Below are 24,056 nucleotides of genomic sequence, written 5' to 3'. Positions count from 1 at the left end.
TCAATTCTGAGCTTTGGCTTCTTCCTCTGCAAGACGCTGAATGTTTTAGTTTAGGTGCGACACATTGTCTTTGTTTTTGCTTCTTTTTGGAGAAGTTAGAACTTAATATAACTTTGAAGCAGGGTTGGTGTTTGTGGAAAGAAGGAGGCAACAGACAGAGAGTGGGGCGTCTCCACGGGAATCTCTAATCAGATGCTGCAGGAGCGCAGGTTTCCCACAGAATTAGGGGAATTAGGGGAAAGAGAATTACTCTACATAAAAGGACTCCTGAAACAAAACCACTCGGATAGCTCTGTTGTGTTTGTAATCTCTGGACCACCTCCTGTTTAGAGGAGGTGATAAGCAGTGTATTGTCTTTCCGCCTATTGATCTGACGACCAAAATCGGAAGAACTTTCCCTTGACCTTCTGACCAATGATTGGCAGATCAAATGTTGTTCTGCTCAGTTTCAGGGGATTTTGACCTCTTAAGATAATGGAGTATGACTTAAAGATATACCGACTGGACGGCGTAGTCTGGGAAACATTCCCTTAGCTTCATACACAAACCGATTGCGGCTGCCAGACACAGACGCAACAATCCTGATTTCATTTGTCCTCAAAAATATCAAACCATTTCTCTTCTGGCCAGTCAGTGGGATTTTTTTGGCTAATGGTAACATTGACAGCACAGAGTTCTTGACAATATCTTGATTTCACATGGATGTCTTAGTTTGTAGATCTTCTTTCTTTAACCCCTTTATTGTGAAGACCCTCTTGGAATCAGTGCAATTGGCCCCAAATTTGGGGCGAGAGTTTTAAACTAGCGCTAATCACTGAGTCTTTAGTATTTTATTTCTTGTTTGACCCATTAAATTCAATTCAAAAACACTTTAGTGAGCCCAAATGGGAAATGAAATGTTGTTGTCACTCATATTAATTCAAGAGTTTTCAAATTGTATTTGTTTTTCTTTCTTTCTTTCTTTCTTTCTTTCGCACTGCATGCTGGGAGTTGGTGGAGGAGCGTGTGGTGAGTGGGCTGAGAGATTGAGAATTTTCTAACTTTGTTTTCCCTGTCTTTATTGGGGGGGTTTTGGATATTGTTCTTTAAATATTGTGGTTGTGGAGTTAGATTACGTGTTTTTGGTTATTTTTCTGTGTGTCATACCGGCATTTTGGCCTTTTGGCGCAAAATGCCGGAAATGGACTTGACAAAACTAACGAGGCAACATGGTTTGAAGATAATACCCAATAGTTCTACTATGACGGTGGAGGAATGTAGTTTGGCGGTGGGAGAAATTGTAGGTTGTAGCAGCATTAAATCTGCTGCTCGGATGAACAGCGCGGTGGTCATTTTTGTTGACAGCGTGGAGAAGGCAAACAAAGTGATCGAAAAAGGCATTGTTGTGAACGATGTGTTTTTGTCTGTTTCCCCATTGAGTACTCCAGCGAAAAAAGTCACGATTGCGAACATACCGCCGTTTATCAGTGACGAATTGTTGGTGAGAGAGTTGTCGCGACATGGGAAAATTGTTTCCCCGATTAGGAAAATGCCTTCGGGTTGTAAATCACCGCAGCTGAAGCACGTTGTTTCGCACAGAAGACAGGTCCTCATGATCCTGAATAAAAAGAATGAAGAACTTAACTTAGTTCTTAATCTGCGAGTGGACGAGTTTGATTATGCCATTTATGTAAACTCGGGCACATTGGTGTGTTTTGGTTGCGGGGAAGTTGGTCACTTGGTTCGGGTGTGTCCTGGAAAAAATCTCCCTCCTGATAATTCAGCGCAAACTCAAAATAAAGAAAGCGAAAAATTGACAGATCAAGCTGAGGTTTCAGACTCAAGGAACGCAGTGACAGTAGAAACGGAAGGGCAAACGCCTGAAGAAAATGATCACAGGGAAAGAGAAGTACAAGAGATATGTGCGTTAGAGGACGGAGAACAAATCCTGAAAAGTCAAACGGTGGACGATTCACAGGAAAGGCAGGAAGGTAACAGTGAGGAAGGACAGAGTCAGAGTTTACTAAAATCTCTTCAGGGGGAAACAGATACTGAGGAAATGGAGGATGAGGGCTGCAGTCAGACACCAGAGGAAGATGTCTTGGAATTCTCTCAAAAAAGGAAATTGTCTGACAGTATTATTGGTTCTCAAACGGAAAATGATGAAAGAGATACGGAATTAGAATGTTCTGGAAAAGTTCTAGAGTCAGAAAGTAATATAGATGAAGAAGAGGAAGGTGAAGATGAAGTTTGTACTGAAGATAGTTTGGCCTCATCTTGCAAATCCATTGTTCAAAGTCAACAAAGGAAAGGTTATGGTGTGATAAATATAAAACATTTTTTAAAAGTTACTAAGAATATGAAAAATGTAAAAGTAGAAGATTTTTTTCCTGACAAGAAACTTTTTTTCATGCATGTGAGATCTCAGTTGAACAATAAAAGAAAAGGGGGATACAATGATAAAGAAGTTTACCGGTTAAAAAAATTGATCGGAAAACTTAAGCAAGAATTCAACAACAACGATGAGTTTGAAGTTTAAATGTCTGTTTTTTCTTTTAGTGTTTTTTCTCCCATCTCTGATAATGAGCCACTTCAGAGTTTCTACTTTAAATCTGAATGGAGCCAGAGATGCGAAGAAGAGAATCAGTGTGTTTGAATTAATGAATTTAAAACATATAAATGTGTTAATGGTACAAGAAACACACAGTGATTGTTTAAATGAAATAGATTGGAGGAGGGAATGGGGAGGAGAAATTATTTTGAGTCATTTAAACCAGGCCAGTGGGGGAGTTGCAATTCTGTTTTCGAAAAATTTTCTACCTGTATCTTATCAGTTTGAGGAAGTAATCAAGGGTAGATTAATGGTGGTGAAAGCAAAATATGAGTGTTTTAATATCGTGTTTGTAAATATTTATGCTCCCAATACAAGAGTAGGGAGGATTGGTTTGTTGCATGAACTTGAAGATGTTTTGTGTAAGTGTGACACGGATGATTTTCTTTTTTTGGGTGGAGATTTTAACTGTACAGAAAATGATCAGTTAGATAGGAATCATTTTGAACCACATCCAGCTTCGACAACGTTCTTAAAACATTTGATTGATTTATTTTCATTGGTTGATATATGGAGAGAAATACACACTCATAAAATACAATATACATGGACTAGAAACACAGATAATTCTTTTTCTGCGGCTAGGTTGGATAGAATATATAGTTTTAGACATAATTTTGGAATTTTTCAAAACTGTAGTATCCATCCTGTAAGTTTTTCAGATCATGCTTTGGTTTCTTGTAGTGCGTTTATTGCAAATATCAAACATAAATCTGCTTATTGGCATTTTAACACTGCTTTGTTATTGGATACTAATTTTAAAGAAACGTTTATTGCATTCTGGAGGATGCATAAAACTAGAAAAGAGGATTTTGCATCTTTAGGGCAGTGGTGGGATCGGGGGAAAATTGAAATTAAAGAACTTTGTCAACAGTACACTGTCAATGTTTCATCTAGTTTAACCAAGTCTATTAGAGATCTGGAGATTGAAATAGTGGAGTTGCAGACTTCTGCACAATCCACAGGAGATCGAGGTCAGTTTGAGAACCTCAAGTCGAAAAAAGCTGCTTTAGCTGATTTGCTGGGCTCAAGAACACAGGGAGCGCTGGTTCGATGCCGATTTCAGAAAGTTGCTTTAATGGACGCGCCGACAAAGTTTTTCTTCTCTTTGGAAAAGAAGCAAGGACAGAGCAAGTTTATGCATGGTTTGAAATCAACTACGGATGTTCTTTTGACTGCAGACAGTGACATCAGGCGGAGAGCAGCGGATTTCTATGCAGATCTATATAGCTCGGAATACAGCGAGGATGAAGACAGTTTCAACGACTTCTGCAGTGATCTCCCAAGAGTCTCTGTGGATTTTGCCAAGGAGTTGGGAGAGCCCATGACTTTGGAGGAGATTCATGCTGCTTTGCAAAGTATGGAAGGTGGGAAAGCACCTGGCATCGATGGACTTCCCAGTGAATTTTACAGAGCGTTCTGGTCTGACCTCTGCGTTGACCTCTTGGAGGTTTTTGAGGAAAGTTTTGCTGAAGGATTTCTACCACAGAGCTGCAGGAGAGCAGTTCTCACATTGCTACCAAAGAAAGGTGATCTCCAGGAGATTAAGAACTGGCGACCTGTTTCACTGTTGTGTACAGACTATAAACTGTTGTCAAAGGTGCTGGCAAACAGACTGAAAAAGGTGATGGAGGAGGTTGTTCATCAAACGCAAACCTACTGTGTCCCTGGCAGGTCGATGATTGATAATATTTCTCTTATTAGAGATGTTTTGGACGTCTCCAGATCATTGGGATGTAACGCTGGTTTAGTTTCTTTGGACCAGGAAAAGGCTTTTGACAGAGTCGAGCACCGGTACCTGTGGAGGGTGTTGGAAAGGTTTGGTCTCGACTCTAGTTTTATTGCCAAGATTATGGTTCTATATGAGAACATTGAGAGTGTACTGAAAATTAATGGTTGTTTATGTAAACCTTTTAAAGTCACAAGAGGTGTTCAACAAGGTTGTTCTTTGTCTGGAATGTTATATGCTCTGTCTATTGAACCACTGTTAAAGAAAATCAGGGCAAATATTGAGGGACTGGTTTTTCCAAGTTGTAATGTGTCTTTCACTTTATCAGCGTATGCTGATGATGTCATTATTATTGTTAAAAATCAAGAAGAAGTGAATAATTTAGGTAGAATTGTCGAGTTATTTTGTAAATTGTCAGCTGCTCGTGTCAACTGGGCTAAAAGTGAAGCTCTGGCAATAGGAAGCTGGTTTAGTGGGCTTCCTCAACTTCCAGGAGGTTTAAAATGGAAAAGAGGGGGTTTGAAATATCTTGGGGTATATTTGGGAGATGAGGACACAGAAAAAAAGAACTGGGAGGGAGTGATGGAGAAAGTGGAGGGTAGGTTAGCGAAATGGAGATGGTTGCTACCGCAGATGTCTTATAGAGGGAGAGTGCTCATTATAAATAATTTAATTGCTTCTTTATTGTGGCACAAGTTAGCATGTTTGGAGCCACCTGTTGGATTACTAACTAAAATTCAATCTTGTATGATTAAGTTTTTTTGGGATAACAAACATTGGGTTTCCCAGGCTGTGCTGTTCTTACCTAAAGAGGAGGGTGGACAAGGATTGGTCCATCTAGAGAGCAGAACTGCTGCGTTCAGGTTACAGTTTATTCAGAAATATCTCATGGGGAGGGAGGAGGATATTTTGTGGAAGCCAATAACAAGTATTATTTTGAAAAGAGTAGGAGGTCTTGGTTTAGATGTTTCTTTGTTTTTGTTAAATTGTAAAATGTTATTGTTGTATGAAATGCCAATGTTTTATAAAAGTTTGTTTAGAGCGTGGACGATTTTTGAGTGGAAAAGACTGGAACCAACTGTATCTTTGTTTTGGCTTCTAGAGGAACCTTTAATTTTCGAAGCACGTTTGGCGTTAGAAGATAGTGTCGGATTGTCCAGAAGACTGCTGAAGGAAAAAATTCTGAAATTAAAACACATTGTGGAGACGGCTGGACCAGGATTTCAAAACACAGAAGCGACGGCTTCTTTGCTTGGATTGAAATCGATTCGAGTCATGAGGACTATTTTAGATCTCTGGCTTGGAAAATTGACTTTGGATGAAAAGCAGATGCTGGTTGACTTTTGTAATGGAGAAGAACTCCCTGATTCTACGGATCCGTTTCCAGAAATGGGACTGAACATTGATTTCTCAGAATTGACGGGCCATCTCTTGATCGCTCAAAAAGATTTTGTTTTTTGTATGTTGATTGGAAAATGTTTGTATAAACTGGTTGTTCAAGGATTGAATAAGAAACAATTAAGTGGAAGAACTGATACTGTTTGGAGAGACAGGTTTAAAGTCGGGGATAATCAGAAACCAATATGGAGAGTTTTTTATAAGCCCCCTTTGAGTAAGAGGGTAAGCGACCTTCAGTGGAGGATTTTGCACGGTGCTGTAAGTGTTAACAGTTTTATAGTTAAATTTAGAAAAGATTTAAATGAATTATGTCCCTTTTGTGAAGAAGTAGAAACTATTTTTCACATGTTTCTTGAGTGTAAAAGACTTTCACCATTGGTTTTCTTGTTAGAAGATGTTTTTAAAAAATGTGGTGTCTATTGGTCTGAAGTAGCGTTTATATTCGGTGCAGGCTATACAAAAAAGGAATCTAGTAAGTGGAATTTGTTAAATTTTCTTATTGGACAGGCGAAATTTTCCATTTATATTAGTAGAAGAAATAAACTAAATGGTGTTTTGGGGGAAAATGTCGATAGGATGTTTATTCTGATGGTAAAACATAGAGTAAAAGCAGAATTTATGTTCTTTTCATTGATGAACAACTTAATGGAATTTTTCTCTTTGTGGTGTTTTAATAATGTCATATGTTCTGTGTTTGATAGAAAGCTAGTTTTCAATTCAATGTTTGCATGAAAGAATGAACTAAATGCTGTCAAAATGTATTTTTATTGAAAAATAAATGTGGTGTTAAAAAAAAATCTTTCTTTCTTTCTTTTAACATTTTTCTTTCATTTAAAACCTATTCTTTGTTTAGAATTGCTTTAAATAAGTATAATTTCTGACACTTATTTATATGTTTTCCTCTTGCCAGACAACCTTTTAATTAAAGACCGCTGTTCTTCTGAATAACACCTGGAAACAAACCATTTTACTCACATTTTCAGAGAGAAGTGCACTACAGTATTTGCTGCCTTTGTCCTTAAATAAGGGCCACCTCTGGTCCTCACTGACTGGCGCGAAAATGTGCGGCAGCCAATCAAACTTTTTTGTGGACAATATCAAACTACAAAGCGTCAAAACTCACCTAAATGCACTGAAATGTGACTAAGTTCAATGTCATTTAGACCAAGAAGTTTCAAACCCGATGTTTTTCATGATTTTAACATTTTATTGTTTAAACGTAAACGATGAAACTGAACCGCATTTATCCTCAGACAATAACCTAACACGCACAGAAAATAAAGAAAATTATTAAAAATAATCAACAGGTTTGATTGTTTTGAAAGTGATCAAGGTGTGTAGACAATCACACATATATAAGTAGCTGCATAAAGGTGAGTTGTGTAAATGTGAAGCGCTTTGGCTCTGATGGAGAACTTCGCCAATGGAAGGATTCAGAGGGAGCGATTGATCATATTGATCAGCTGGGAAATGTTGATGATGGTTTATGAGCGTTTAGATTACTCAGACTGATCATCCTGGAGCTCTGAGCAGAACTTAACGAGCCGTGCGGTACCAGTACCGGTACCGGTCCGGCTGCAGTCTTCCTTCGGTCAAGTCGCCAGCTTTGTGAATGCGCCTTATGGACATAAAACGTTCTAGTATTTAGAATAAACGTCCACATTCCCACTCAACGGACTCTCTGACTCTCTGTTTGTCTTTAAATCCCGGCTGAATGCCTGAATGCTACTGTTTCAAACAGGCATTTGCAGAATCTCTTTATTTTTTAATTTTGATTTTTTTTTTTCCTTTAAAATGTATTTTTATTTTTGTGAGGTGACATTATGTGTCCTCAAAGCACGTTTTACATACATATATTGTTATTATTATTATTATAAATACTAATGCTGCTTTGAACAAGGACGTTGCCATGGTTATTGCTTCACGTGGTGGCAGACTTCCGGGTATTTATACTAATTTACATTTGTATTTATGGAGGCACGGGCTGCACTGTGGCGCAGTTGGTAGCACTGTTGCCTTGCAGCAAGAAGGTCCTGGGTTCGATTCCCGGCCGGGGTCTTTCTGCATGGAGTTTGCATGTTCTCCCTGTGCATGCGTGGGTTCTCTCCGGGTACTCCGGCTTCCTCCCACAGTCCAAAAACATGACTGTTAGGTTAATTGGTCTATCTAAATTCTCCCTGGGTGTGTGTGTGTGTGTGTGTGTGTGTGAATGGTTGTTTGTCCTGTATGTCTTTGTGTTGCCCTGCGACAGACTGGCGACCTGTCCGGGGTGTACCCCGCCTCCCGCCTGGAACGTAGCTGGAGATGGGCACCAGCAACCCTCCCGACCCCATTAGGGACAAGGGTGAACAGAAAATGGATGGATGGATGTAAATGCGATTATATTGGGCTTGTTTATGTCTTGCTGTGTGTGTCGTGCTGTGTCTTTCGCATTAAGACAAATGGAAAAGGAAAAAAAAAAAACCTCACAGTGACCTGTTTACATAATAGGGCACACAAGACTTTCAGAGCGACTGACAGAAAGCCTAAAGGAGGTGGGCTGGAATGGTCCTGCTTTGTTCCTCTGTGTTTGTCTGCGCATTTGTTCAAGCGTTCAGTTCTACATGAATGAATGGGAATAAAAAAAATAAAAAATAGGGGAAAATGTGTGTACGTCTGTGCTGTGCATGCGCGCGAGCTCGCGGATCACCTAATGAAGTCTTTGATGCATCCTCTGCTTCCTGCTCCGAGGCCTTTCGAGCCGGTGCCGATGCAGAAATGGGTGCTGCTAATTTTAGAATCTCTTGAATGTGTGACGGAATGTGCAAATGAGAGAGGTAGACAAAAAAAAGAGCAAAAAATGAAAGAGGGTTTATCGGCGACGGAGTGATGGGTCTTTATCAGGGCTTATTCCGTCGTTCGTTCAGCCACAGTGTGGTTGCTAGAGGACCGAAACGCTGAAAAAAAGAAGCGGTATGGAAGAACAGAGATTAATGTAAATGAACTGGGGAAGCTTGCAGGACTTTTCTTGAGGAAAACAGATTGGGAACCATGGTCATTGTAACGGCAGAAACCAGAAAGGCACAACAGAAAACAAGATGTTGAAATACAGAGGAGGACTGAAGAATGATATAAAAACCAAGTGAGTCTATTAAGGGGAATGCTAAACAGCTGAAAGAAAGTGGTAAGCATGGTAACTAATACACTCAGAAAGAGCCAAGTTAAATACAAAGATATTCAAACTAAAGGGGACAAAATGCCAGAAGAAGCTAGCTACTATAGCTAGACAATGTGGAGAATATTCCCTGTGATGCAGATAACTTTCACCATGGCTATCTTTTCTGTACTAAACGTATTACTATTATTACCAGGTCTTTCAGGAAGTGCCTATTAAATCACAGTCAGAGTAATACTTAAGTCAAAACTTAAACTTAAGTTTAAAAAAAAGAAAAGCAAATAGGACTGGATGAGAATACAAGTTTATTTTGCCACCATGCAGAGTAAGAATGATTGTAAGCATGGTAAGAAAACAAATCAAAAGGGCATCTCTAAAGCGGACATGTCGGAGAACTGCGACATGTCCGGGAGAGATCGCTGCTTGCATTTGTCTTGTACTCTGAAATCAGATTTTGCAGTCAGAAGTCCAACGATAATTCCCCTGAAGTTAAAATTGTGTTGGGGAAACTCAGACCAAATTCCAACAAGGATTGATATCCAATATGACTGCTTTACATATATTTAGGTAAAAAATAAGAAGTAAAAAAAAAGAAAATATCCACACTTATATTTGTGAATATGTTTCATGTGTATGTAACTGGATAGGATTAGCTGAAAACAGAAACAAAATTGAATAGTTGGCACCAGAAAAACGAGTAAATGCTTCTAATGTTCCCAAATCTCCATCTTTCAACACAAGTTGAACGCCGTTAAAAATTGTCCTTAAAGAAATGTAATTATTGTACAATTTAAAATTGTGCATTCACGAGGTTGATTGACATCGCTATGCCCCTCCTCCCGGATCTGATTGGTTGTTTTTCACCTAGCATTTTTTTCAGACAGCAATAGCAGCACAGGGAGGAGATCGGTCTTTTCACAGATGATCTGTCTCATATTACACTGTCAAGACATGGTGACAGCTTTAACAAACGCATATAAAAAAATAAAATGTTTCTTTTTTTAAAATAACAGTTACAGACAGCACTTGTAAGGAGTTTTATACATTTGAACCAGGGACACCGACAGTTTTGAGTGGTGCCACGTATCTCAACAGATTTAAATCTTAATTCTTCTTGAAGTTTCCTCAACAAGAAGACAAGTGGCAGCAGAAGCGTTTTACCGTACACAGTGTATATCCTCTTGCGGATATGGCAATCTCTGGGGCATGTCATTAAAGCAGCAGCGTTTCAGCAGCCCATTAACTCATCCTCACACACAGAGTGGTGCCTCACTCCATAGGATATTTTTGATTGAATATCAATAATGTAACTGAGCAGTGGCAGATTTGTGTCCACGGAAAGCAGCGCTTACAGGGCTGGGGCCGGGCTTTGGTTTTACTGTTCCCGTTCCACTTCTTTGTGCCGGAGCCATTATATCAGCGGAGTTTATGAAGCACTGACGTGTCGTTTAAGCCTCGCAGGTGCTGCGGTTAGTTCGCTCATGGAGAGTTCATTAATTCTTCATAAATCTTTCTGATAAATCTAATAAAGTCTGCCAATCTGCTGAGACAAAAATAACCAGATTTGATAAAATATGCCTCTTTATAACCTCATTGTTAATGAAAATAAGTAATCCATTTGTCACATGACGTCTCTTTTTGAGTTTTTTTTTCTTTTTTTTACGTTACCATTACCTACTCGCACGTTTGCTTACTCCTAAATTCATTATGCTTCTGTTGAGCCCCATCTGTGTGGCTCGGCGTCTCCTCGTGTTCCCCGCGCTTCAGCTGAGCCGTGTCAGCAGGCCCTCGCGATGCCGCTAAGGAGGAACCGCGCGACAGAACTGGGTCAGAAACTAAAGATGAATGAATTATGTCACAAAGGAAACCTGGGCTGCCACGGGGAAGGAACTCCTTTCGCTCAGCTCCTTTGTCTTAAGCAAATCTGTCCAAGCCTGAGCTCCCGTAAACGCATTCATCGAGCGGTAATTGTCGGACGGAAGAGCCACGGTGGCGTTGCAGTTCATCATATTATCCACGGCGTTTAAATCAATGAGGCAGAGGGTGAGTGAGTGTCCCCTGTGAGCCTGTCGGTCCCCGTGGGCCGCCTCATACGAGATGACATCCTCACCAGGGATCTTGGGCCGACTCTTCCCCTAGGACGGCCCGCAGAGTTTAGCACCGGCAGGGCGGCCGCTAACACACACATGCATCAGTCTGTGAGCGGACAGATTTAAGCGTTCAAGCCTACACACATACATACCGGAACAGATGTAGGGTCCAGATTTAGCAAAAAAAAAAAGAAGTGATTAAGGTGCAGTCTTACTGTACTGTTTCATCATGCGTAGTTCTGGTAATTTGCATACACTTATCCTTGAAAACATTGACGTCATGTTGGAAATAAATAAACCTTTTAGTATGGCTTTGTACTTTTTTCATACTTTCTTTCTTTTTTTTGAGAATGGCTTCACAAGGGTATATATAATTCAAACATACATACATGTAATTGGGGAAAAAAAGAAGAGACCACAGCACTTGTTTCCATTTAATTATTTGAGGTCTGAAAGCGCTCCATCTTTTTCGTTATTTTGACCATTTCCTGCAAATAAATACTAAATTTTTGCTTGGGATTTCGGAGACGTGTTGTCAGTAGTTCATAGAATAAAAGAACAATGTTCATTTTACTCAAACATACACCTATAAAATGTAAAATCAGAGAAACTGATCATTTCAAGTTGTCTCTGAATTTTTTACAGAACTACATGTCAGTTTAAGCAATAATACAATTTTTCTGGAATGCAGCTAAGTAACAAAAATTTAAAGCTGCCGAATGTAACTTTGATAAAAAAAAAATTATTACATATTTATTGGAACTGTCACTTATGTCGTGAGTATGGTATGAGACAAATATTGTGTGAATGAACTTGAGCTCCTCTCTGTGCCTCCATTGCTAACTAGAAACAACCAATCAAAGTCAGGAGGCGGGTCTAAGCACTGTCGATCACAATATTATATGACGCTGCTCATCCAACCCGATTTCCCCCTTGATCTCTGTTACTTTAGCAAATCCTGTCATGAATGCTCAGGCCAGTTAGCATAGCCACCAATAACAATGGATAAATGTTGCGTTAGCACAAGTAGGAATAATTTTTGCCTTATGTGAAAAGAAGAGTGATTATGTCAGATGGTACTGTTTTTCCTTTTTAATTTATTTATCAATACAATAGTTTTTTATTGAGAGTTTGAAGTTGCGCAGATAATGTCAGTCTAAATGAGGTGAAATCAAAAAGCTCTTATGCCATTTCCAAATTTAATGTTGCGTTAACAACAGACGTTTGGTGAAAGGCAGAGATCTAAAAACAAAATTGAGTTTTGTTCTGAATTATCACCATCTGCATGCAGACTCTGTACCACTTTGTCTTTCTGTGAGATTTTGGATCATTTACATCTTGCAGTGAGCATGAATGATAAAACACATTTCAAGGCAAATGCAAGTGCCGACAGCTTCAAATCGCGCACACATTAAAACACGCACAAACGTGGTGCTTTGCAATTTTTTTCTTTCTTTCTCCTTTTTTTTGTGACAGTTTATTTGAAACCACCAGGCAATCTCTGGAACCTGGATTTGCATAAATCAGCGTTGAAGTTCTCATTAATATGAATGGAATAGCTTCCCACAATTACAGCTTTCCAAAGACAAACACCTTCTCCTGCAGAGTTAACTGTGGTCCAGGAGCCACACTTCATCAATAATCGCTGAATAAATTTGTACTTACATCGAGGTCATTTGGAAACTATGAAAATGCTTATATTATTTGAAATAGTCGTTTGAGATGTAAAAGATATAAAAGCAAATCTACTTTCATGATGAAGTCAGCCAGCCCCAGTGTATTCTGTTGTAGTATTTTAAAAAAACAACAACAAAAACCCTGCTCTCTCGGGTCTCGTTTCATCAGGTCTCTCCTTTTGTTCAACAGTCGCACTTGGCCAAGTGAATAGGAAATCAAATCTTAGTACTTGTTTTCAGAATATGCCGAGAGCCAATCTCTGTCTCCATTTTCTGGCGAAATAAAATCATATTTTTATCTCTTTTTTTTTTGTGGCTCCTATAGTAAAGCATTTTGAAACTACAAAAGCTTCAATTGACAGATTGACATTACTACAGGGCATTTTAAGTCACCGTATGAGAGGGTTCATTCTTTATCCATAGCATTTATCTGCGATGATGCATTTGTTTGCGAAGGCTAATGATTCCTTTCTGCCGATCATGGAGAACTCTCGACCGGCTTTAACTTGACCCAGTCCTTAACGCCAGGGAGACGATCTGACTGGGAGACAAAAGACAGAAACACTTTAAATAAGAATTTTAATTAGCTTTACATTAAAAATGCATGATCTCCAGAAGTTGAACATGTCAGCGCTTCATGAATCCTTTCCAAGCAAGTCTTGGAACAAATTTGACCTCAAAGGGGCAACATTATGTGTTTTATGGCACCATCAAGAAGCTTTTACCTTCAATTGTCATAAAAATGCTGCATAATATTAAATATGACTGAAAAAAAATTCAACTTTGTAATTCAACAACACTAAATTGAGCAATTACTTCCTTAAAAACTCCCGCTCTTTCTGAAACTCTGCCTTCAGGAAGTGGCCACAACGTGGCTCTTCTAAAAACCCTCTAATAACGTTTTTCTCAAAAAGTTAGCTTGTACAATGAGCTCAGCACACCCGCAGTTCCAACACGTGTTTGCTAATTGCTGCTGGCTAGTCTGAAGGAGCTGAGTGGAGTAGACTGGTGCTTGGTGAGGAAACCGCAGCTCAGAGGAGGAGCTTCGTCCTCAGAGGCGATGCTCGGTCCTACCCAGGGGTTTGTTTTTGTTTATTTTGTTTTACAGCTGAATGGTTGCCACAGGAAATTTAAGGATTTCTCAAACATGCATGAAAGAATGAAAGCAACAGTCCAGATATGTTTTTGATGAGGGAATAACATTATAACATAATGTGAAGCTCAAAATTCAAATTTTTACATAGTACTGCCACTTTAATCTCTGTCACACGGAAACAATTCAAAGCATCAACTCCACTGGACCTCTGAAGGAGTCCTGTTGGGTCTTGTTAACAGCAGATCTTTTATGTTCTGTACCTTTGCGAGGTGGAGCCTCTATTTAATGGGATTTGTTTCTCCAGCACATTCCACAGATCACAAATCTGGAAGACAAGTCAACACCTCGGGTTGTTGTGCTCCAGAAAGCATTTCTTTCTTTGTGCCCTGGCTAATTAGCCTGCTAAAAAATTATCCACAGCCACCACATACTACCTGTGTTCATCAAAGTGTACGCTTAGCTTGGTGATACATGTCAAAATACCATTCTTGTAATGACCAGACCCAATGTGTGGCACCCTGATTGGTCTGTGCAACCTCGTGTGAAACAGAGCATACTTTTTTATTCTGACACTTCTCTGTCAGAACCAGCAGTAATTTCTTCAGTGGTTGGAATTAGAAAAGCTGGCAGCACCGAACAAAACGCATGCTGATCTCTGATTTTCTCTCTCCGACCTGACCTCCGTGTACTTCCTTTACGTTAGGTGACAGAATGAGGATGTGTGAAGTCAGAGCTCACTGCAGAAAGGTTGACAAAGTGTGTCGCTTTGTGTGTGTGTGCGTGTGTGTTCCTAAGCTGTACATGCAAAGCTAGCAATGCCTGTGTGCTGGCTTAGTTATTGAAGTGACACAGCCACAGTAGATCCTTCGGCGCAGGCGCTGTACTGCACATTCTCTGCAGCTGAATAAGCGCACGTCCTTTCCACCGAAACAATCTGGACTCACTTTCACAAGGTTTAGGCCACCTGCTCCCTCAGTGACACACGCTGAACCTGTGAATCCAGGTGAGACCTCGGCAATTTCAGCCCACAAGACTGCCTCGGCTGAGAAGGTTAGGTGCTGATGGGAGCCGTGGCATTTACGAGGATTTATTTTTAAGAAGGCGAATTCACAGTGAATGACATCACTGAAGTTTTGCTTTTCCACAATGTGCAGATTGCGTCAAATCTTCTAGGTTTTGTTCAAATTTGCTTGACTTGTATTGTTTTGTTTTTTTTCCCTAATGGCTTCAATAGCAGTGCTACTCCAGTCAGCCAAATGTTACTTATGTTATGGGACTGGCAAAGGCTTGTTACGTCCCCAGACACAGGTTGCTGTCTTTAACCCACTGAATCACTGAATCTGAGGCAAAATTTCTTGACCAAAGTAAAGGCGCATTGATCCCTCCAGTTTTGGGGGTAAGTCTTAGCATCAAGTAAAGATGTTCATGGTGTTGATATTTTGTTCATGCGTGAAGAATCGAGTGGTAGATGAGTAGACAGATTCGATCCTCTCATCCAGTAATGTGATTTGCTAGAGAAGCAAATCTGTTGTTTTACAACCATTCAACCTTAAATCATTAGAATCAGATCCCGGACACAATTTGGTAGGAAATTGTTTGCTCTGTAAAATTCCTGACTTTTCTTTTTGTTAGTGATTGGATGTGGAGGTCCGTCATGTGGGCCAAGCTCAGAGTCGACACGTCAGCCAATTTATTGATGCAATAATCCTGATCTGGAACCTCGAGTTTGTTTGGTGCAAATACTCAAAACAGCCTGGGCAAAATATGTTACAGCTAACTAGCAAAATGTCATCAGAAAAGTGTACGACTACACAAATATGTACAGTACGTTAAAAAAGACCAAGACTGCTAAGCAGAACCACTGGAAGAAGGCACTTGAGCCAGTTCTGGTATGTGATCTGGTGACACCTTGAGTAGATCCGTTTGGAGATTTTCCAGGATATTCCATGAGGAGGAGCTCAAACCTGGTTGTGGAAAGTATACATCCTTTTTTTGGCCTTGGCCAGAACATCCACTGAGGGGACATTTCAGTATTTTACTTTTGTGCCTGTTACCTCAGCAAAACAAGGTAAAAAAAAAAAAAGAAGATATCTAATACAATGGTTGGTTCATAGTCTTCCTCAGTTTTGGTGAGTAAAAGTGTTGCATTGCACCTTTTGACTGAATTGAGATACAAGTACACTAATAAATACGCATATGTAAATATTTTCTTTTGAGCTCTGGGTGACAGGCTGCTATTCATCACTGTAAGCACCGAAGCACTTATCGGGATTAAGCAACGCCAGCCGAGGTGCCAGGCTCCGGATTGAAACGAGGCTTTGATGTTGGTGTGGATGCATGTACGGGGTTTATGAACTCTATTCATGTTTGTGAAAATGCTGCTTTTATTTCTGCTAATCAAATAGGCGGTGTCGTAATGGCGGAGCGCTAAATTGCACTTTACGCCGTTGGAATTGATAAACGTTTTCCAAGGCTTATAATTTGACCTTTTCGTATTTAGTATTTTGATCCGGGCAAAACTGCAGCACACACTGTACAAAAAAATAAGGGCGTCTGCATTCTGAATAAAATGCTGTCTGTGCGTAAATGTGAAAGAAGACCCCGTGCAACACTGTGAAATAAGATGATGTTCATAGAGTGAGGGACTGGGGAGGTGAGTTACCCTGCAGATAGGGGCTGGAGGAATGTTGACCCGCCTCAGGTAAACACAGAGATTAGGACATTTGTTATTCACCTCATCAGTGCATTACGGAAATCATCACCTGTTATTGCTGTTTGCAGACATGAAGAGCCAATGTTCTTTTGCACCCATAAGAAAGCCTTGGTCAGGCACTCTCCTCCATTCTCTTCTGTGATACAGAGAACCTTCCCCTGCAATATTTGAATTTAAAACAGAAATCTACTCCCTAGTTGTCCATTTTCCCAACATAGGCCTGATTAATGGCACCAAGTTTAAAATGTTGGCCTAACTCTGAGTGGTAAGGAGCTAAAGTGAATTTTCCTTACATTTGTTTTTTTTAGATCAGACCATGAAGTGTCGAGATTCTTTTTCCTTACTTTGTCTTGTCAAACAGGTTCTGTTCCTCAGAGTGTATTGGACTTAATATACTATTAGTGGCTCCAGTTCAGGAAACCTTCTAGTGCTACATAGCAGTGAACTAAAGTATCGTTATGTTTTAGGTCCAAGTTTCGTCATATCGATGTCTCTATAGAGGGATTATTTGTTTGAAAGCACAGCCTATGCGCGCGCAACTCGACTGCAGAAATAGCCGCGCCGGCCTTTTGAGTGCTCACTGGTTACCATGGTCACTTACATTTACCTTGCTGTTTTAACATTAAGATTTTAACATTAGCATGTTGTCAGTCAGTGTTTGTCACAGCGTGATGAAATTAGTTACTCTACCAAGCTGACATTAGTGAATGAGAAGCGTCTTCATGACCCAAAAGCATTAAACGCAGCTGAGCCGATGAATGACGAGAGAAAATGGCACAAACAACACTTACTAGCAATAACAAAGCAACTTTCTTCACGATAAGGTAATCAGCTTTCAATGAGATATGTCAAATCCCTCTAAATAAGACCAACATGGAGAGCAATAATGGCACTGGAGTAGGGTTTTCCTAAAATGTAAGTTTTTATTCATGTATATAAAAAAGGAATTCATATTTAGCATGCGGAGAACAAATAAAATACAACCATTTCTTTCAGTTTTTTGGTCACAATTGGGGGGAAAATGAAGATGTAGCTGCATCCATCAAGGCAGGTGATAAACTAAGCCTTCAGGAATTAAAAATGCAGCGGGTTGAACCGGAGGCAGTGCGAGGTGCAGAGACGATGTGCTAAAAATCCAACCTCTGACAACTACCACATAGTACACTGTTGTATTTTCTACTGTAACACTGCTTAAAACGTCACCACTTCATCCCTGACCTGTCTCTTTCGTTTGTGTTGAAAATATTTGCTTGGACTTTCTTTAGTCTGGGGCGTTGGGACAAAGAGGTTCAATATTTAGGCGGATCACACTTTTTCAGAATTCACCTTTTTTTTTCTTTTTTTTTTTTTGCCCTTTGCCTTCCACGTCTGTCTGAAATAAAATCCCAATAATAATAAAAAAAACACCCCAAGTCTTGCAGCTGTAACGTGACAAAATCTGATAAAGTCAGAGCGATTACTTTTTCAAGGTCTTCCAAGAGGAGAAATGGAAACTTCTCAATAAAAGCGGCAATACAGCTTACCTGGGGTACTTCATCAGATAATGGCACGAGAAGAAAATGTCTTACCTTTTGCAAAGAGCCTGTTAACAATAAAACTTACAGCAATGGGATTCAGTTCTATATCAAACCAGCAGGATTTTGTATTATTTAAGTGCTGAAACCATTTACGTTACGGCTCTGCTTTTTGTGTCTGCGCTTTACAAAATGGATAATTCCCTTTTGGCTTAAGCTGTGATTCATATTCAAAGGGCCTCATGGTGTGAGTCCCTCTCTCTAATTTTCATTTAGTTTCTTTAAAATGCCATATTTTCAGTCAAACTGCTGGCGTTTTGACTCAAAGGCCTTGTCAAACATCTGTCTCCTGCTGATGGGAGGATAGTAACCCTCTCTCTCTCTCCCTCTTTTTTTTACTTCTTTCCATTCTGAATTACACCAGCGTCCGACCTATCAGCACAGCGGCTTCTGCAAACCAACACATTTTGCTCAAATTCCCAACCGGATCGGTATCCATCGATGACGGGTTTTTTCTTTTAACGCTGCTACGACTTTGCCTAAAGAGGCATGCCATTTGTGTCTCTCCATTTTGTGCTGCTTCGATTTATCGATTAATGCTGTCAGAGTTCCTCCATTGATTGAGAAGCAGGAGCGAAGACTGGCAATTGCAGTTTGTTTTTTTTTTTTATTGCCACACTCTTGAGAATCTTTCCAGTAATTACTTTCCCTTCCTTCTAAAAATGTGAAAGCGCTGTTGTAGAGCTGCTTGAGAGGCAGCACATCCTGGGAGCCATTTCCCTTTTAACTCTGTGTTGTTTCTCATGCTAACTTTCTGAATCACCCTCCATCTAAAGTTCTTTGAACGGATTGCAAATTTATTCTGTTTTGCCCTTTTTTTGTCCATCTTATGTCTTTCGGCTCATCAAATTTTAACATTAGACAAAGGCAAGCTGAGTAAAATCGAAAAGAATTTTGGAACTTAAATTAAAATTTACCGAAGGGGAAAAAAAAAAGATCTTCAAGTCAATCTGGTTCTTAAATTTAAGAAGTAATTCTCCCCTCATTTTAATAATCGGTTGTGCCACTCTTGGCGGCAACAGATGCCATCAAGCATCTGTCGAGGAACTCTTCTTCTTCTTCTTCTTCTACTTTTTCTTCTTGGCAGAATTGTGTGAAATCAGCCTCAGCGCTTGGAAGGTTTTCAAAGCATCTCAATCAAAATTAAAAACGCTGGTCAATCCAAAAGCTTAACTTTGTGTTTTTGAGTCACTCAGAGGTGAACCTGCTGCCACAGGATTATTGTCTTGCAGTCCAAATGTGCTGAAACCCGACGGTCGTGAAGTTGCGGTCGGACTTCCTCTTCGAGGATAACTTGGAAAGGAAAGGTTCCACGTGATTAAGGTCTTAAAGACGCAAAGCAAACCCGAAAGAGCCCCCACACTGAAATTTTTTTTTTCTTTGAAGCAACTTTAAAAAAATTACTCTAATTGGCTACAGCTAATTTTAGTAGTTTTGTTCAAGCTATAATGGTGAGATCATAATTATAGTTAAGCAAAAGTAATAAAAATAGCTATAATAAAGTAGAGGGTTTTTTTTTTTTAAGTTGCCCCAAAGAAAAAAAAAATGTCAGTGCACTGCCAAAATTATATTTGGAAGTAATTAAAAAAAAAAAAAAATGTGTTAGTGTTACTTCAGCTATATCTTCACTCAAAAAGCTGCACGTTTTTCTTGAGAGTTCACAAAATAATTTTCCAAAAATCTTTGGAGTCATTATGATATGCTTTGGTCATTTGACTTGGAATAAATGACCAAAGGTAAAGAAAATTGAGGAAAAAAAATCCTGCCTGCTGCACAGCATCCAAAATCAAAATAAATAGAACTTTTCTGCCAGAAACAGAGGAATTAAAGAAAAGAGAAATCAAAATGTAAGTAACAGAACTACTCCAACATGCTGCCAACATGAGTGGCATGATTCCGCAAAATATGTAGCATAAAACACGCCTTTATACAATATACTGTATCTATAAATATTTTTTTCTAAGTGCCTTTACTCCATGGTACTCTTCTCCCTCGGTTCTTCCTCTTTTGTCTGTTCTCCCTCTCCCTTTCTCCTCCGCCGGCTCGCTCTCTCTCTTTTCTCCTGGATTTCCTCTGTCCTCAGCTGCACCGTCGCCATGCGTTTTCTCTCCGGGGGGAATTCCTGAGAAATGTTTAACTCTTTGAAATTCCTGCAGTGACTCAGCAGACATGTCGGCTGATTTGAATAGCGCTCCACTTTGGCATCGGTTTGTTGGCGATGATTAAAAAGACCTTCCTTTGTTTGGACAAAGTTGGGCACATTTACAAGCTCTGTGTTATTTTCTCATGCTTTAATAGCTCAAGGCTATATATATTAAAAAGAAAAAAAACTGGGCCAGAGAGGATGTTGGCATGAAAGCATCCACTGCTGCTCCGTGCCTGATGTTCGCGTGCGTTTCTGTCTGTTCTTGTGAATCTTTTAAGACGCTGTGGAAGGAGCAGCACATGCGACGTACATGCAGCTAAGATGTTGTGTTTTGTAGTTGTCCCAACTTCGTTTATTGCTGCCCACAGTGAAATGTTCTCTTCTCTTTATGTGTTTGCATTGCAGAGCATGATAAGCATCGCCTATGCAAAAGCACGGAGTACATGAACCTTCACTTCAAAGTCAAATGGTTCCATAACGAGTACGTCCGCGATCTGCCGGCCTTCAAGGATGTTCCACCGGAATATTCTCTGTAAGTGGTCATTTGAATAAGAAGATATCCTTTACCTTCTGTAGAAATTAAATGCTGGCCTAGTCTCTAAATTTAGATCTCAGTTTGGTAAAAAAAAGAAATAAATAAATACATTTTTTTGGGTTGTATTAAAAAAAGACAAGAAATCAAAATGAAAGTTTATTTGCATAGCACGTTTCAGCAACAAGGCAGTTCAAAGTGCTTTACATCATAGAAACATCATAGAAATATCAAAGCATCAGACAGTCGCTAAATGTGAAACCAGTAACAAACATAATCAAAATCATCAACACACATCAAAAATGTTGATACATTTTCCAGTTATTATGAGCCAAAAGCAACTGGAATTTTAGCTCTGATTTAAAGGAGCTCAGTGTTTCGGCTGATTTGCAGTTGTTCTGGAAGTTCGTTCCAAATTTGTGGGGCATAGAAGCTGAATGCTGCTTCTCCATGTTTAGTTCTGGTTCTTTGGCTGCAGAGTAGAACCCAGAACCAGAAGACCTGAGAGGTCTGGAGGGTTGGTAGAGCACGAACTGGATCAAAACCCAGCGGGTCTTTAGAGTATTTTGGTGCTAAACTGTGCAGTGAAACGGTGAGATGTGGATGTTTTTCAGCTTTACTCAGTTTGTTCTTGACTCACCATGTAGTTTGACTTTATGTTGTATAAAATATGCAAGAACCGTGCTGACAAAGGCCTTCTTGAAACCTTCTAATTGCCTCTAAATAGTATAGAGAAAATTGGTATGTTCTATGTGAGATATAGATTTGACAGGGTTTATGTTTAGACTCATGGAAGAAGGATGTTTTTGAGTCAAGGTATTTTTATAAGGAAATGGCTTTTTAACTAATGATATCAATGATAAATTGATGATATATAAATGGCTACTTTTTGCACATGGTTTTTTAGCATGCACAAACATATAAACAGGTGAATCTTTGACTTTTTTTTTTTTACAAAGTTATTTTAGTTATTACTTAAAAAATGCATTTTTACATTTGTATTTTTAATCTTCTGACTTCACCTTTTCATCTTTAAGATCTGTTATTTTGTGCTGGTTCAAATAGCAATATTCTGATCGTCCCTGATGTAATTTAACAGTGATTATGTCATCAGTGTAACTAAGTTGCAGGTTTCTTAAATTTCGTAACATTTAACGAACAAAATCTCCGCTGCTCTCTGGTCATCTGCCGATGTATTTCAAACCGTCTGGACCCAGTGAGCAGAAAAGGTCACATGACGACAGGATGTGAACGACAGTATAAATCTTAGAAAAACAAATTATTAGGAAAATAAAAATTTATTAGATCACGTTGAGCACATAAACATAGATTATCGTACTCATTTTATAAAGTTGGTTTACGGGAATTTGAGGACAATCACATGGCAAAGGGTCTCATTTAAACCACTTATCTAAGTTATAATTAAGACTCAGTAACAGCCAGTGTGAGATTTTGCTGTCATTCATCAACGTGAACGAGGCTGCGATCGGTACGACTGTTATTTCTAAGGGTTTTATGAAACCAAACCCCATGAGGCGGCGGCAGCTCTCATCGATCGATCACAACAACAATTGGAGATGCATTCGAGGGCCGTGAGACGTTTACTGAAGCTCGTTAACTCCTGCGGTTTAGAGTAAGGATGCTAGAAATTCTCAATGCCTGTGTGTCTGTCCTTTCCCTCAGTGCATGTTGCACGATGACAAACATTTACTAACTACAGAAAGGAAAGGCTTAATTAAAGCAGTGGGAAGATGGATAAACGTGTAAATGGAGTGACTGATGGCTTTCCGATACCTTTCACGAGGCTTTATGCTGATTAAACTAAAAATGATCCGAAATGAAATGAAAGTGAGGACTGCTGCCAAAGATCCCTCTTGACTTTGGAGCGTAAAATGGCAAAGACCGCGACATTTTCTTGATGCGCTGCATAAATATGGCCACATGAATAACTGCCGTGTTGTTTTATTAAACAGAATAAAATCTCGTTTGAGTTCCAGAGTCGGGTGACTCACTGGAAGCAAAGCGCCAATTACTAATTACTAATTACTAATTACTAATGATTATAGACCTCAGAGACTGAAGTCTGTAATCATAACATGTTTATCAGTTTATACTTTGAAAGAAAACGTATTTTTGTAATTCGGTAACATATTGACACCGTTTATGATATCACGTGACCAATGTGGACATTGTAACAATGTCACACGTTGGAATGTGAAAGATGCGTTCTGATGACTTACAGTGTTGTTGCATGAAAAAAGTTATGTTAGCGTTTCATGTTGTAAGATGATGTTGCTCTATATTTATTTTTTGGAGGGCCATCTTTATGCTTCTGTATTAGCCTCTTGTTCCTACAGAAAAACATGCATATAACGGTACAAAGAAAATCTAAATAGTTTATTACAAAAACAATGACCTTTCTGCTGTTCAACGGGATTATTATGATAATAATGATGATTTGATGTTGAACTAAATCAAAGCGTTTAAAACATGGCTTAAAGGATAAGTATTGAAAAGTGCAATAAAAACAGAAAAAACAAGAATAAATTGAACATAATTTTGAATCTTCCACACGAAATTCTTCTTATTACCACAAGCTATCAAAAGAACCGTAGCGAACCTCAATGTAATACTTTTATGCGGCTCGAGAAGACGATTTCAAAGTTGTTCTAAATTTATTTCCGGTGCTCGCCACGAGCAGAATTATTCTGCAGCGACATTCTGCTCAAACAAGATGGAAATTCAAATCAGACTCCGGGTTTAGATCGAACCTTTAGTCATTCGTTGTGTTCGTATGATCTGATTCGTTGCAGCAACGCCTTAAACTCCGGTTTTTGATGACGGGACGCCTTTTTTGCGGCTGAGAAATGTGTTTATCGTTTCGTGTGCGTAACCTCGCGCAGCAAAGCAAGGATGGCCGTGGTGTAAACACGTGTAGCGCAGTGAGGGAACGCCGTGCTGCCTCCCGTCTGACCACTCTATCAGATTAATGATTCGCCCACCTTGTCTCCAACGGCGTCACTCAAATGCCGGATTGATTCTACCGGAGGCTCACCCTGCAGACCAGACACACACACACACCTCCATACCACATGCTTTCCTCCTCTCTCGCCTTTCTCTGTCAACACACCTGTTTTATTTGTTCATTAGCTTTGCCTTAAGTGGCAGCTGCCTACAGACTGGGAGTAGATTTATCTTGAGGGAGCAAATTCAAGTTAAAGACATTACTGCACAATTACAGCACTACTAACATCGCTGTCATCTGTCCTGCTTCGTATTTTATTTCTGTCCGAACCTGGATGCCGAATCTCTCCACAATCTGATACCTTATACAAATCCAGAGGTGGGCAGAGTACCC

At 39.5% G+C, this 24,056-nt stretch overlaps 1 protein-coding gene across 5 annotated transcripts in view; it reads left to right on the top strand.

Moving 5' to 3' along the window:
• Positions 1-24,056, top strand: part of unc13c (unc-13 homolog C (C. elegans)) — a 164,028-nt gene that overhangs the window by 107,226 nt on the left and 32,746 nt on the right. For all 5 annotated transcript variants that reach the window (XM_028014537.1, XM_028014536.1, XM_028014535.1 and 2 more), the window contains one exon: positions 20,572-20,698. In XM_028014537.1, the coding sequence (XP_027870338.1) occupies positions 20,572-20,698 (127 nt within the window). The remainder of the gene's footprint in view (positions 1-20,571; positions 20,699-24,056) is intronic.

This window comes from Xiphophorus couchianus, chromosome 4, assembly GCF_001444195.1.
Source record: "Xiphophorus couchianus chromosome 4, X_couchianus-1.0, whole genome shotgun sequence".
Taxonomy (NCBI): Eukaryota; Metazoa; Chordata; class Actinopteri; order Cyprinodontiformes; family Poeciliidae; genus Xiphophorus; species Xiphophorus couchianus.
Note: the sequence above shows the minus strand (reverse complement) of the source record. Positions and strands in the feature narration are given on the sequence as shown.